The sequence below is a fragment of the Balaenoptera physalus genome, assembly GCF_965194825.1.
Source record: "Balaenoptera physalus genome assembly, chromosome: 11".
Classification (NCBI taxonomy): Eukaryota; Metazoa; Chordata; class Mammalia; order Artiodactyla; family Balaenopteridae; genus Balaenoptera; species Balaenoptera physalus.
In genome coordinates this window covers 62,134,153-62,150,077 of record NC_138896.1, presented here as the reverse complement: position 1 = coordinate 62,150,077, position 15,925 = coordinate 62,134,153, and the positions used below count along the sequence as shown (strand labels likewise).

At 48.2% G+C, this 15,925-nt stretch overlaps 1 protein-coding gene across 8 annotated transcripts in view; it reads right to left on the bottom strand.

Moving 5' to 3' along the window:
- ITGA9 (integrin subunit alpha 9) overlaps positions 1–15,925 on the bottom strand; it is a 352,771-nt gene that overhangs the window by 322,259 nt on the left and 14,587 nt on the right. For all 8 annotated transcript variants that reach the window (XR_014250773.1, XM_082412752.1, XM_082412753.1 and 5 more), the window contains exons 2-3: positions 11,286–11,413; positions 8,969–9,075 (exon numbers count right to left, since the gene is read on the bottom strand). Coding sequence is in view for 7 of the 8 variants with exons in the window: in XM_082412752.1 (XP_082268878.1) it covers positions 8,969–9,075; positions 11,286–11,413 (235 nt within the window). In the remaining variant the exon portion in view is untranslated. The remainder of the gene's footprint in view (positions 1–8,968; positions 9,076–11,285; positions 11,414–15,925) is intronic.

Below are 15,925 nucleotides of genomic sequence, written 5' to 3'. Positions count from 1 at the left end.
GGTCCCACATGCCAGGAAGTGGCCTGGGCCTCTCCGAGGAGGTGACATCTGAGCAGAGACCTGAAGAAAGTGAGGGAGCAACTGGGAGGGGCCCTGAGGTGGGCGACAGCTTGGCACATGCGAGGAGGTGAGACCGACCCTCTGGTCAGCTCTGGAGGGGAGCCTCTGGGGAGCACTGGGGTCGAACGTGCCAGGAGACACCTGGAGGGAGGGCAGTTCTGGGAGCCAGAAGCAGGAACACAGACTCGCATCCTTCCCCACCAGCACTGGACACACCCAGCCTCACACTCGAGTGCACCCGCGCAGCTGGTGAGGAGCCCAGCTGCTTCCTGCAAAGGTGTGCGCTCTGCCTAGCCCCGCCTGTTTCTCGTGGACATTCACACTCACTTCTGTTATCAGGTTGCTTCACTCTGGCCAACAGACGCATTTTCTTAAAATACTGCATTTTAAAATAATCAAAGTGTTTCACGTCTTTGTTTGCATCAAACACACTGTTTTTGTAGGCTGTAACATTCAGCATTTACATGGTACACATCTGACCGCTTCTGTAACCCTGGAAGGTGGGGAGGTGTCTTCGAATTCCATTTTCTGTACAGGAACCCTGGGTATCAGAGAGTGCTTTGCTTAAGTTCCAGAGCTGGTAAGTGCTGCAAACAACACAGGAACCCACATTTCAGAGTCCTCCTTGTCTTACTAGAAAACATTTCCAACTTATAACTCCCAATACCCACCTGAGAAGCCATCAAAACCCACCCTTTCAAAAACAAAAACAAAAAAAGAAACAAAAAAAACCCCACCCTTTGAGGCAGGTCGGGTAGCTATTGCCCTTAGAGCCTCTCCACAGGTCTCAGGACCCCCGAAATGACCTCTCTGGGGTCGAACAGCATGCCCAGGCCCTGGGCGGTGGGGGAGCTCTCCAGGGCCTGGCTATCCCTGAGGTCACTCTACAAAGAAATTCACTGCCTGCCAGCCTCTCTGGTCTTCATCCCTTCAAGCAAACCGCCCAAGGGCCCTTGACAAGGCTGCTCTCTGTCCACGGGAAAATGAGGACACTCAGAGCGGCGAGAAACCTCAGCTTGCCCACACTTGCCTCCTACCCTATGACGTTAATCTCATTGTTCCTTATACTGCAAACCACCTTCAATCCTCCCCGCGTGGTACTATTCTGCGCTTCTAGCACATTTCTCAATAGACTGAAATGATATCGGGCAAGAAGCTAAACAACAGTATCACTCGGTGGATCATCACTCCACTCCACTAAGTCTTTTAATTTTATTTTATTTCTGACCAAATTCTGACAGTTTGCAAATTTGAATCACTTACCATCTAATTAGCTGGTACATTAGTTATATTTTAGTTTATGGATTTGGCAAAGCTCATGGGCTTACCATGTTTTACTGTATTTCTGGGTTAGAGGGACCGAAAAGGGTCGAGGCGGGTGCTTACCATGACGCACGCTGACTCTTGTAAGGATGGACTTTCTGTATTTAATGTCTAGCTTATTGTCTTATTGATTGATTGATTGATTGATTGATGGCTGTGTGGGTTGCGGTGTGCGGGCTTCTCATTGCGGTGGCTTCTCTTGTTGCGGAGCACAGCTTTAGGCGCACAGGCTTCAGTAGTTGTGGCTCGTGGGCTCTAGAGCACAGGCTCATTAGTTGTGGCGCACGGGCTTAGGTGCTCCGCGGCATGTGGGATCTTCCCCGACCAGGGCTCGAACCCGTGTCCCCTGCATTAGCAGGAAGATTCTTAACCACTGCGCCACCAGGTAAGCCCCATTGTCTTTTTTTTTTAAGTGGCATAAACTATTTAAGAAGTGATCTCGGGGGCTTCCCTGGTGGTGCAGTGGTTGAGAATCTGCCTGCCAATGCAGGGGACACGGGTTCGAGCCCTGGTCTGGGAAGATCCCACATGCCGCGGAGCAACTGGGCCCGTGAGCCACAATTACTGAGCCTGCACGTCTGGAGCCTGTGCTCCGCAATAAGAGAGGCCGCGATGGTGAGAGGCCTGCGCACCGCGATGAAGAGTGGTCCCCACTTGCCGCAACTAGAGAAAGCCCTCGCACAGAAACGAAGACTCAACACAGTCATAAATAAATAAATAAATAAATAAAAGAACGTGAATTTCTAAAAAAAAAAAAAAGAAGTGATCTCAGGGAATTTCTAGAAGATCCAAAGATTGCATTTCACAATAAACTAAACTAAAATTAATGCATTCTGTGAGGTCAGAGATCAAAGCGTCAAAGGCAGTTTGCGTGTAAGAAAACAAGGAAAAGTGTCTCTGAACATAAATTACAGAAAGAAAAGACTTTGCTTAGTCCCAATTATCCTTATATATACACACATGTCAATCTGACTCCTACATTAAGAAAAATTCCTAGGGACTGTCTCCAAAGCATTAATATCTCCATCAATCTCTCCAAATGAATTCTGCTGTGAGGGAGGCAGGGGGTGTGGGCAGAGCAGGCAAGACCAACAGGAGAAAGAGAGCACCCTCTGGAAACAGCAAAACTTATTCCAACTTGGATTCCAAGGAATTATAACAAAAGAGGGGGCAGGGTCTAGGACCACCCCAAATCTTTTTTTTTTTAAACATTTTATTGCAGTATAATTGCTTTACATTGTTGTGTTAGTTTCTGCTGTACAACAAAGTGAATCAGCTATACGTATATATGTATATCCCCATATCCCCTCCCTCGTGCGTCTCCCTCCCACCCTCCCTATCCCACCCCTCCAGGCGGACCACCCCAAATCTTAGCATCTTACATACTTCAGGTTATAAGGGTTGTTCTTCCTCCCAAAAGGATAAAGAGATGAGTATATTTCGAAGGGCTTTCTTGTATGGAAACACATGTCCTTCCTGGGGGTGGTGGGTACTGGGCCTTTCCGATGGCTCAGCCACAGCGGCATTTACGTCTCCCACCCCACGCGCCGCACCGCCCCCCCCACCGCCACTCCCGCCCCCTCACCCTCTTACACATGCATTTGCCATGCACAGATGGCCAGAGATTTCCCATGCCTTGGGTCCATCCAGCACAGGCTGGGCCAGGCCCTGGGCCACTGAGAACAGGGGATGGAGGGGCTCAGGGCCCTGATGCCACAGATCCCACCCCCCCAAAGAAGCTTCCCCTCCAAGGGAGGAGGGAATGGCCTGGGAGGTCCAGGGAAGGTGACTTCTGGGGTTCTGGGAAACTCATTCTGAAAATGTTCACCTACTGAAAACTCATCTAGATGTACACAGATGATTTGTGCACTTCCCTGCATGGATGTGAAAGCTCAACAAAAAGTTCACTTAAAAAAAAAAATCAGGAAACAAAGCAACAGAAGTAAATGCAAAAGTGTATCCTGTGGCTTTGAAAAAATGGACAGATGAGAAGTGGTGAATAGATAGCAACTGCCCTGATGCTTGGAAAGGAAACAGCCAAGAGACAGAGCTGGAGAACACCGCTTCCTCCCAGAAGTCAGCTAGATGCTGACTTCAGTTGTTGTCTGAGGCTTGCAGACTCTACTGAAAAGCAGAAATGTCAGACTTGAACATTGTGAGTTGCCCTCCCAGGTCCAAGAGACGACTCAGTGCCCGTACTGGGTTTGTTGGGTGGTTATTACCAGAAATGATTTTTTCCCCCTAAACTGTCATCTGCATCTGGGAGTGCGGGAAGGGAAAGGGCTTGCCTCTAATCCCAATGTGGTGTTCACTCCAGGTATCATTTGTTCCCTGGGGCAATGGAAGGAACCACAACGTGCGTGGATCCGAGACTGGCAGGTACTGAGCCAGGGGCAGCCTGCCAGACCAGCCCAACGTCCTGGGTCTTGCCAGAGCTGGCTGCCGGTCCATGGGGCCAGAAAATGCCATGTGTCATGGAGATACCTGACTCCCTGTCACAGCTTTCAAACTCTCCATCTGTTCTTTACTTTTAAATCAGCACCAGATGACATTTTCAAAAAAAGCCATCCCACCTCTCCCTCTTCAAGCCCAACCTTGGAATCCAATATGATGCTCCTTGGGCATACAGGTGTCATGCCCACACCCCCGGGCACCTCCCGAGTTCTCAAAACATATTTGAATAACACATATCTTCCTGTTCTTAATTTTAAAATAAATACCTGCCTCCCAGAAAGCTTTGACAGGTAGAAATAAGACATTAAAGAAAAAGCAAATGGATATGAAGCCTCCAAAACATGAAGATGGACTAGGCGGCCACTCCTTGGACCCTGTTGTCACCTGTCATTTCCTAGGAGCATTTACATCTTTTGCCTCAAGCTTCCATCAACTGCTTAGAATCAGCCACCAAGAAGAGATGGCAACTAATTTCGTTTCTAATTGTTTTAACAGTGACGCTCAGACCCTACATTATTCAAACACACTTTCAGACCCACTCCTTAGAAAAACCTTCTCCACGTGCTGAGAGTTAAAAGGGTAGAAGATATGGTCTCTATACCCAAGTGGTTTCCATTAGAAAGGACATATAGGGCTTCCCTGGTGGTGCAGTGGTTAAGAACCCGCCTGCCAATGCGGGGACACGGGTTCGAGCCCCGGTCCGGGAAGATTCCACATGCCATGGAGCAACTAAGCCCGTGCGCCACAACTACTGAGCCTGCGCTCTAGAGCCCACAAGCCACAACTACTGATCCCACGTGCCACAACTACTGAAGCCCACGCACCTAGAGCCCGTGCTCCATAACAAGAGAAGCCACCACAATGAGAAGCCCACGCACCGCAACAGAGTAGCCCCCACTCACCACAACTAAAGAAAGCCAGCGCACAGCAACAAAGACCCAATGCAACCAAAAATAAATAATAAATAAATTTTTTTAAAAAAAAGAAAGGACATATACACAAAATAAGTCATGCACATAAGGTAACGACATAATGCTGAGTTCCTAATGACATAAAAGATGCCAAGCTTGTTCTAGACAGCACCGTCACTGATGACAGGCTTCATGGAGGTGGCAGAGTCTAAACCAGGGAAGACAGAGGGGACTGGGGACAGACGTTTCCTGGCAAGATGGCACACGTGCAAAAAGCCATGAGAACAACTCAACAAAAAAAAATCCAATTTAAGAATAAGCAAAGAACTTGAACAGACATTTCTCCAAACAAGACATACAAATGGCCAACAAGCACATGAAAAGATGCTCAACATCACTAATCATTAATTAGGGCAATACAAATCACAATGAGATACAATCTCATACCCATTAAGAGGGCCACCATAAAAAAAAAGTGTTGACAAGGACATGGAGAAATTGGAACTCTCCTCTTGTGCATTGTTGGTGGGGATGTAAAACGGTACAGCTACTGTGGAAAACAATATAGAGGTTCCTCAAAAAATTAAAAATAGAATTACCATAGGATTTAGCAATCCCACTTCTGGGTTTATATACAAAAGAACTGAAAACAGGATCTTTTTTTTTTTAATTAATTTATTTATTTATATTTATTTTTGGCTGTGTTGGGTCTTCGTTTCTGTGCGAGGGCTTTCTCCAGTTGCAGCAAGTGGGGACCACTCTTAATCGCGGTGCGCGGGCCTCTCACCTTCGCGGCCTCTCCCCTTGCGGAGCACAGGCTCCAGACGCGCAGGCTCGGTAATTGTGGCGCACGGGCTTAGTCGCTCCGTGGCCATGTGGGATCTTCCCAGACCAGGGCTTGAACCCGTGTCCCCTGCATTGGCAGGCAGATTCTTAACCACTGCGCCACCAGGGAAGCCCCTGAAAACAGGATCTTGAAGAGAGATTTGCACACCCATGTTCATAGCAGCATTATTGACAAGAGCCAACACGTGGAAGCAGGACTTCCCTGGTGGTCCAGTGGTTGGAACTCCGCCCTTCCACTGCAGGGGGCCCAGGTTCGATCCCTGGTCAGGGAACTAAGATCCTGCATGCTAAGCGGCATGGCCAAAAAAAAAAAAAAAAAAAAAGACGTAGAAGCAACCCAAATATCCATCAATGGATGAATGGATAAAGAAAATGTAGTACATACGTACAGTGAAATATTACTGAGCCTTAAAAATTAAGGAAATCCTGTCCTATGCTACAATATGGATGAAACTTGAGGACACTATGCCAAGTGAAATCAGCCAGTCACCAAAAAACACACAGACTACTATAGAGAATATTAACCACATTGACAAAACTTTTAAAATGTAACATCGGGGCTTCTCTGCTGGCACAGTGGTTAAGAATCTGCCTGCCAATTCAGGGGACACGGGTTCGAGCCCTGGTCCCGGAAGATCCCACATGCCGCAGAGCAACTAAGCCCGTGAGCCACAACTACTGAGCCTGTGCTCTAGAGCCCACGAGCCACAACTACTGAGCCCACGTGCCACCACTACTGAAGCCCACGCGCCTAGAGCCCGTGCTCCGCAACAAGAGAAGCCACTGTAAGAAGCCCACACACTGCAACGAAGAGTAGCCCCCGCTCGCCACAACTAGAGAAAGCCCGCGCGCAGCAACAAAGACCCAACACAGCCAAAAATAAATAAATAAAATAAATAAATTTATAAAAAATTAAAAAATAAATAAAAATGTAACATTAAGTGAAAAAGCAAAAGGATGTATGCAATATTTTTAGGTAAAAAAATTTAACTCACACACACACACACAAAAGACAAATGCCTCATACAAATGGAATCATGCAGTATGTAAAGTTGCCAAACTCTTAAGAAAAGGAAGTTGTGGGGAGGAGGAGAGGGCGAGTTATTGTTCGATGGTTTAGAGTTTGTTTTGAAAGATGAAAAAGTTCTAGAAGTCTGCTCTACAATGATGTATATATAGTTAACACTACTATACTATACATGTAACAGTGGATACGATGGTAAATTTCATGTTGTTTTTGACCACAATATTAAAAAGCCATGAGGAAAGCAGATGCTGCTGGATGCCCGTCCTTCCCCACCCTCCCACCCCGAGTGGCTTATTAAATAGATGAGGCAGTAACTGTGTAAAAGATGAGAAAATTAGCTTTGCATGCAATGAATTAGAACAGGATAATCACAGCACCATTGGCACAAACCCTCCAGCTCTGCCTTCTTGGCTTCTTTGGCTCAACTGTCCCCGTGATCCTCATTGCTCTTCATGTCCACAGAGATGGCCCCCTCCTGATACTCATTTGCAAAAATGCAGAACCCTCTGGAAATAAGCTCTCAGCCACGTCATCCTTCCATGGGGAGGGGACATGTTTTCACGGGAGTAACCACTGGATCTAGGTTCAAGGCTCTCAGGAACCCTACGTATTTTGCTGTCACCAGGGCACCACCTCCTTTGTTCTTAATATTGACCTCAGGGCCACTGTGATTTATAGATGGATCAGCTTCTTCCCTTCCTTCCCATAGGATGGCAGACAAGCCTCCTGGGGCCTGGTCATGCGGTCAAGGTCAGGCCACCACCTCTGGGGGAAGGCAGAGGTTGGAGAGGGTCCAGGGCAGCAGGTGACAGTGATTAAAGGGCTGGAAACCAAGGCAAACTTTGGGATGGGGGCCTCCACAGGACCTATGCTGTCCAGTAGGGAGGCCCTCTGACGCTGCAACAGCATCCAGCTGCTTCCTCCCTCCCCAAAGGGGTCCGACGGCAAAAGGCTTAATTTGTGCTGGCAAGGCAGGTGAAATTCAGACCAACAACCCCACACAGAGAAGTCTAACACAAAATGGACTCATCAGGGAGGGGTCAGAAACACTTTGCCTAGATCCTTAAGGAAAACCTGTTTCCCCCAGGGATTAAATGTATGTGAAACCCTCAGCTTTATAGCCTGTGGCCCAGAGGAAGCCCTCCATAAACAGCAGCTAGTATTATTTTCCCTTCTTGATCTCATGCTTTTACAACAAAAATCTTTATACACCTTCCAAGAAAAGGCCTATGAAGTCAGATACATGAGTACATGTACATGAAAACATCCATCCAGCTCCCCACTGAAATTGTGCATGTTAAGAACTTTAGTGTTACACCTCAAGAGAGAACTGTAAAAGACAAAAATGGACAAAACAAGACCTCTGGGTCAGTGAGAGATTCTGTTGAGGCCAATAAAAAGCTCTACAATGATGGAAATGTTTCCTCTGTGCCAGCCAACACGGCAGTCAGCAGACATCTGTGACTACTGAGCACTTGAAATGTGACTAGAGTGACTAAACTTAATTTTTTATCTAATTCTGATACATTTAAATAATGACTGCTTTATTGGGCAGTCCCAGCATATCGCAAGTCTCAAGGGCAAAGACATCTTTTTCCTTGCATCTCCCTCAAAGTACCTAATGGATCAGAATATATCATATGCACTTTGGGAGGGAAATAAATGACTATTTTAAAACAACGTGTATGTATTTCATAAAATATTATACTGTGTAGGAATAAGTAGGAATGAAGTACTGATATGCACAATATGGATTAATCTCAAAAGTATTCTTTTGAGTGAAAAAAAGCCTTACACACAAGAACACACACTGTAGGATTCCATTTATATGAAGTTCCTGAAAAAGCAGAAGTAACCCACAGTAATACACATCATAACAGTGGTTACCTTGAAGCGGGAGTAGTTGACTAGTAAGAAACATAAGAGAACTTCTGGGGACAACAGAAATATTCTATATCTTGATGGGTGGGTGGTCACACAAGTGTGTACAAATGTCAAAACCCAAACTGTAATCTTAAGATCTGTGCATTTTATGTAAGTTATACCACAATTTAAAAAGATACCCACAAGAAAATGCTTATGTAATGAACGAGATTTGCAAAGTACTTTTCACTTACATTTCATTTGTCATTTTTCAATAGCCACATCTCAGCACCCTGGACAGACATTATTAACATTTGACAGACGAAGAAAGTAAAAAGATTAATCATTTGTCCAAGTAGAAGTCCAGAAGAGGCAATCTCAAAGCCATGCCCTTATTGCCATGCCATCCAGCTTTCCTAAGGGGTCAAGGTCATTCATTTTCAGGGTGCCACCCTCTCCCCATGGCTCCCCCAGCAGGCCTTACCAGCACGCGGCCATCAGCCTTGGGCTGCCGGGCCAGGCTCACCCCCATCCACTCATCATCTCTGTCTTCCCGGCAGGTCTTTCCACAGGGCATGCCCCGATTCTTCCCTGGAGGAAAGAGAGAAAAGCCAGGCTTGAACTGAGGAATGGTTGTTCTGCCGTCTGCTTTCCAGAGGGCAGTCTACAACCCAAGTGTTTGTTACTGTTACCAAACGCAGGACACTGTGCCCGATGCACAGTGAGGCCAAACAATACGAAAGTCGGAATTGGGAACAGATAAAGGTTTATTGCAGGGCCCTGCAAGGTGACAGGTGGCTCAAGCCTTAGAAAACTCCAAACTCCCTGAAAGCTTTCAGCAAAGCCCTTTTATAGGAAACGTTGGGGTGGGGAGGTTGGTTAGTTGTTGGAAGCTTCTTGGTGTCAGATCCTTTGTTCTTGAAGTCGGGTCATGGTCAGGTCACGATGTGCCCATAAACGTCCACCAAACAAATGTTAGTCTCTGTTCTGACAAGAAGGGGCAAGGTCCCAAGGCTCAACTTTTGCCCTCCGAGGTCCAGGCCTCGTTAAGGGGAGGGGTCCCTGCGCGGCCCGGTCACCCTGCCCGGGTCCTCCCGCCAGTGCCCAGCCCAGCTGAGGAGGCAGATCTCAGCTGGCGGCGCCCGCAGGGCCAGGTCCCCAGACCCCGCCCAGCCGTCACTGCTGAGGGAGCCAGGCGCCCAGAACCCAGCCGGCCCTCAGGCTCCTCAGGCCGCCCAACTGGGGGCCAGGTCCCGCGGACTGCGACCCAGGGTGACCGCCACCGCCATTCGGTCGCGGAGGTGGGCATGGGGCAGAGGTTCGCCGCTGCCTCAAGGCCGGGGCCCAGTGACAAGGGCTCTGGAGCCCTGCAGGACACAGCCCTCGGCCTGTCCCCAGGCCCCCAGCTCACCCGCCGGCGGAGGCCGAAGGGCCTGGAGGGCCCCGGGGAGAAGGCCGCGATCCCCCTGTCTCCACACTCTCCGCCGCGAGGCCCGCTGCCCTGCTGACCCTGCGGAGCGGGACCTCTCACCTCTGCGCTATGGGTCTCGCGCTGAGGGTCTCGCGCTGAGGGTCTCGCGGTAACGGCCGCGCGGCTGCCCCGCCCCTATTACATTACCAGCCGGTAAATAAGGAACTTGTAACAAGATGTAAATTGACTCCACCACCACGTATGTTGTTTAATTCAATCAATTTTTTTTTCATAGCAAGACTTTCTCAAGGAAGGAAGCAGTACATTGATTTATATTACAAAGTAAGCTCCTTAATTTGTTATATACCAGTAACAAACAGCCCACAAACCAGTCGTAGACACCATGGACACCTCCCCTATTTCTGCTAAAGAAAATCATGACAATTCTTCATTTAAAAAAAATAATAGAAGATCTTGAGGGGAGAGAACTTTGGAGAAAGTGAGGTCTTGAATTGATGAGTACAATAAAATATAGCTCTTACTTACTGAGAACCTACTATGTGCCAAGCACTGTTCTGTGTATTCATCTCTATTATCTCATCAATCCTCTCAAGGTAATCCTTAGGAGATAGCTATCTTCCTTCTGATTTTACAGGTGAGGCAACTGAAGCCAAAGAGGCTCTGGGACATTCCCAGTAAGTGCCAGTGAGTAACTGGCAAAGCTGGGCTCTGAACCCAGGCAGATCTGACTCCAAAGATGATATATTTTCCACCAGACCAAGTGGGCTTTTAAAAAACATCCCTCAGTCATATCTTTTCCTACTTAAAACATAAAACCTAAGATTGCTTTTAATGGCCTCCCACCTTGCACGTAGGATAGAATCCCAACACCTTACCCTAGCCTGTCGGGCCCTGTGTGGTCCAGCCCCAGCCCACCTCACCAACCTCCTCTGCTTCCACGCTCCCCTGCTCACCACTCCAGTGATGCTGTGCTTGCTCTGAATTTTAAAATGGCACAAACTTTCCTCCACTTGGAGGTTCTGCCTCCTGTACCTGCCCGGCTTACTGCTGTGCATCTTTCCAGTCATTGTAAAAGTCACTGCCCCAGACCCTCCAATCTAGATCAGATCAAATACTCACCTCCTCTCTGATCTTCTCACACTCAATTATTTGTTTAACATCTCTTTTGCCTACTAATTTATAAGGCCCAGGATAGTAGGATCTTTGGTGTATCCCAGTGCTTACGAAGTAACAGTACTCAATATGTGGTGGGTGGATGGGCGGAAGGAAGGAAGGAAGGAAAGAAAAATGGATGAATAATCAGGAAGAAAAAGAGGAAAGTGTGAGGGTGTGATACCCATTCCCATCTTGGCAGTGAAAATCCACCCACCTCGAGCCATGTCCAGTTCGGTGCATCTCCGGTCAGGGTTGGTGTGGACGCGGCACTTAAAAACAGCCCCAGGGGACTTCACTGAAGTGCTGTACTTGGAATCCGCCTTTGGTGCACCCACAAGGACCCTGCACATCAAGAAGAAAGGGCATTCGGTCACAACCCGGTACTAAGAAAGGGCAGCCAATGGTTAAATCCTCACCCAGCCATGGGTGTGTTGTCCGAATGCTCCCTGGGAGATCATACCCCAGCATTACACAGTGCTGGAGGGGGGTGGGGGCAGAGGGGAGGGACTCCTACAGTGAACCTGTTATGATTTTAACATGCCTGGAAAAAAATCTGAGTTTGGTTGGGAACACATACCACCACCAAACAGTTCCTATCCAGAATGTATAAAGAACTCCCACAAATCAATAACAAAAATACAGACAAACCAATAGAATAATAGACCAAAGACTTGAACAGATCATTGATGAAGAAAGATAAATGGCCAATAAACATATGAAAAGGTGCTCAACTCTATTAGTTATCAGCGGAATCCAAATGAGATACCACTTCATACCACCTAGAAGGCTAAAACCAAAAGGACTGAAAACGCCAAGTGCTGACAAGGATATGGAGCATCTGCGACCCTCACACCCTTCTGTGGGGAGTGTAAACCATCACGACCACTTTGCAAAAGTGATTCAACAACTCCTAAGAAAGCTAAAACAGTGCCTGCCTTCTGACCCAGCAATCTCATATCTAGGAACATACCCAGCAGAAACGCACATATGTCTACAGGAGACATGCACAAAATGTTCACAGCTGGGTGTGTAACGGCCCCAAACTAGAAGAAACCCAAAGATCCATCAATGCTAGAATGCATAAATAAACTGTGGTGTAGAAATAGAATTCTATACAGCAATGAAAATCAATGAACAGTCAACTGCAACCTCATGGATGAATCTCACAAACACTGAGCAAAAGACATTGGGGACAGTAGTGTACTCACTGCCTGATTCCACTTATCTGGTGTTCAAAACTAGGTGAAATTTAACGGTTGTGTTAAAGGTTGGCTACCTCGGGAAATGGAAGAGGGTTGTAACCAGGAAGAAGGGCTCCTGGAGGGAGGTGCTTAAAATGTTCTCTTTTTCAAACTGAGTGGTGTTTATACAAATTTGTGAAAATTTATTCAATTGTAGATATGTCAATGGGCACTTTTCTGGATGGGTTACACTTCAACTTTTTAAAAACTTTAGTGAATAAATAAAAAAGAAATTTAGAAATGCCTTTTCTCCCATGTCCCCCTCATGCCCCTCCCTGCCACACACAACGTGTACATTCAGGGGTGACAGGAAAGAAGTAGCAGCAATGTGGAATTATAAACTGCGTCCTCTAGCCCAAAGCAAACCAGAGATAGAAGAGTTTGGCTACAACAGGGCAAGAACATGGCTGTGCATCTTTCATCTTGAACTGAAAAGCTGCCCTGGGGATGAGCTGTCCCCAGCAGCGCCCTTGCCCACTGGAGGAAAAGAGCAAGACACGCCAAGATGACAGAGACACACATTTGGGTACAGAACATGGGGGAATGGCACACATTCCCCTCCAGATGTTACAAAAACATTTCTGACCTACAGTTTTGTGCATTGTTTCTGGAAAGCAGTCAACCGAAGAGCTGTAGCAAAGAATACTAACTACCCCCAGTCAGGAATGGCTGGTGCTGAGCTACAAGGACCTGTACAATGAAACTTTAAACACAACCCATGCTGATGTTCAAAGAGTAGACAGTGCCAAGCCACTGCTCAACGGGAACGTGAGCTGCCCCATATCTCAAGCAGCCCGGAAGGGAGATGCGATTCCCTCCCAAGGGTATCAGGCATGTTATGAAATAGATCATTTCCCACTGGCCTTGGAATGGAAAGCATTCTCTGTCATGCATCTCTGGAAAAGGTGTATAAAAGCACAGGTTAGAAGGACCTTAAACAGCCTCCCTGGGGCTGTAGAAAGCTGACAAAGGCTCCCCCCACTCTGTCCTAAAAGCCACCTTCATCTTGGGATCTTGAACGTTCACCCCGATGCTGGTCTCAGAATGACGCTGCTCCCCTCCGACGCTCCAGCTGAGCGAAGGGGTGGAGATCTCCAGATCAGAAAACAGAGGGCTGAGACCCTCAGACGGGCCTTCAGCAAAGGCTGGCAGATCCCACAAGGGACACCACCCTAATCTGGCTCAGAGACATGGTGTCAGGTTCACAAGGAGGCACATGGGTCCCCCTGCCCAATCCTTCAACCCCCAGGCTAGGGTCTCCTTAGTGGAACCTTTCTTTCCAGGTCAGTCTCAGAGAGTCTGAATATGATCCTATGAGGAATCAAATCATACCACACTGGGGGGTGAGAGGAGTCAGGCCCCCAACAGTGAGGGGCACCCCCAACAGTGAGGGGCACCCCCAAGCTGCCTGCTGCGGCTCAGTAACAGCCCAGGATCTGCAACCCGCCAGCGCTCCCTGGGCAGCTCCCAGCCTCCGCCTCACCACGATGGGCCACAGCTGCAGGAACCCCAAGCAGAAGGGGGGCTGGAACCCATCACCTTTGGAAATCCTAGCAAGCACTTTCCCCGCAGACCACACTGCTTCCATCAACCACATGAGGGCAGCTTGGCCGGCCTGCGACTGCTCTCACTCAAATGCAGGACGACACACCAAATGAAACTCCAGTGAGAAGAAAGCCACATGAAGGGGTCCATTTCCCCCCCGGCTTCTGGGGCTGAGCTCCAGAGCCACCGGGGCTCGGCCAAGGGTGGCTCTCTAACGCTGGCTGTGTTTACACAGGTGAGAGGCATCAGCAGCTTGCCATCTCTACCCTGTAACACCCACCGCCTTTCCACATGGCAGGCCATAGGAGCTGTGGAACATAAAATACCTCCTCCACTAGAAAACCCCCATGGGACAGACCTGGGTCCAGAAATTCCCACCAACTCCGAATTTATATCAGCACAGCGAATAAATGCCAATTGCAATCCATGCTATTAAAAAAAACCACAAGAACTAAACAAGGGGGAGAATTCATCATGTACAAAGGAAGGGAAATGGCTGCAAGAAACAATGGCCTGTTTCTCTATTGTGTCCCCCACAGTGGCATTGGAACCCCGGACCTTCCAGACTGCCTCTGCTCCAGACTTCGCAATACAAATACACAGGTATCCAAGCAGGAAGGACCCTGGAGAAGAGCTTAAATCCCAGCACTGCTTTTCCCAGCCGAGAGCTGAGACAGAGAAGCAGAAATTTATTTCAAAATCGAAAGTTGGAGAAGGGACCTGCTGAATTATGTTTTCCTTCCAAGCCCAAGGTACTCAGTGATTCTAAGAAGGGCTGATCAAGCACTGATAACAACCATCTGGTTCAAACTCTTAATCAGCTGCTCAGAGGAGGTTTTTTCCCCCAAATCTAACAAGAAATGAAGCAAGAGATAAGGGGGCGTGCGTGCACTTGTGTGCATGACATTCACAGGGGTGGCTCGCTGGAGGACGAGCCCGTATCTGTGTTCACAGAACATTGTGGCTTCCTCCGCAGCCTGGCGCTGCTCTTTACCTAGGCCGCCGGCCAGCAAGACTGCTCTACAGGCCAGCCGACGAGCTTGCCTCTTCTGAAGTTAATTCAGCTGGCTATTCGCCAGGCTGATCCCAAGAGAGAGGGCAATGGCCCAGAGTTCAGAGCATGCCACTGAAAAGATGCCATCTGCTTTTTTTCTCGTTCTGAGTTACAAAGAGACATCCCAGCCACTTCAAATGTCCCCCCAGAATCTTTCCCAGAACTCTTGACAAGACAATAAGATGTTTCTTTCCTCTGTACAGTTACCATCTAAAGGAGTGTCCCCACCAACAGGCTCCCAGTGGTAAATCATCAGGCTGTTTCGGACCTTTGCTTGCTACTTCAAGTGTGGTCCTCAGACCAGCAGCATGAAAAACACCTGAGAGCCTGATGGGAATGCAGAATCTCAGGCTCCATCCCCAGCCTGCTAAATCAGAACGTGCATTTTAACAAGCTCTCCAGGTGACTTATAATCTAAGAAGTGTTACAGAACCACCTACGCTCATTACAAATAATCACGTTCATCTGGGGCCCGTATGAACTGATGACCCCAAGAAGCAAGGCTCTCCTCTATCCCATCCCCAGTTAAAGATGCACACAAACCTCCCAGACATTTTAGCCTCCTCCTTAACTCAGAACTCGGGTTCCTAATTACAAGGACAACCAGCCTGTAAGGGGCCCTTGGAGTGTGCAGGTGCTGGGCTAGGCTCCCTCTGGGCACAATTGCATTTCATCTTCACAGCAAGCCTATGGGAGGCACTGATATTATCCCCACTTTACAGATGGAGAAGCAGGTGGCCACACAAGGTCATGGGACTTGCCTGAGCCCACAAAGCATGATAAGACACCAAGTGCAGCACACACCCCAGCAGTGGGGTGCAGGGTCCACTCCCCTACTCTGCCCACCCCACGTCAGCCAGAAAGGAGGAAAAGGGAGCCAACAGGTATCAAGAACCCTCGCTGGTGCCAGCCACTCACACATGTGACCTTGTCTGAAAAAGGCATGCGATGCTCTGCAGGTGGCCCTGAGCTTAGAACTTAGATTGGAAGCTCTGTCCCCAGAGGACAGACAGG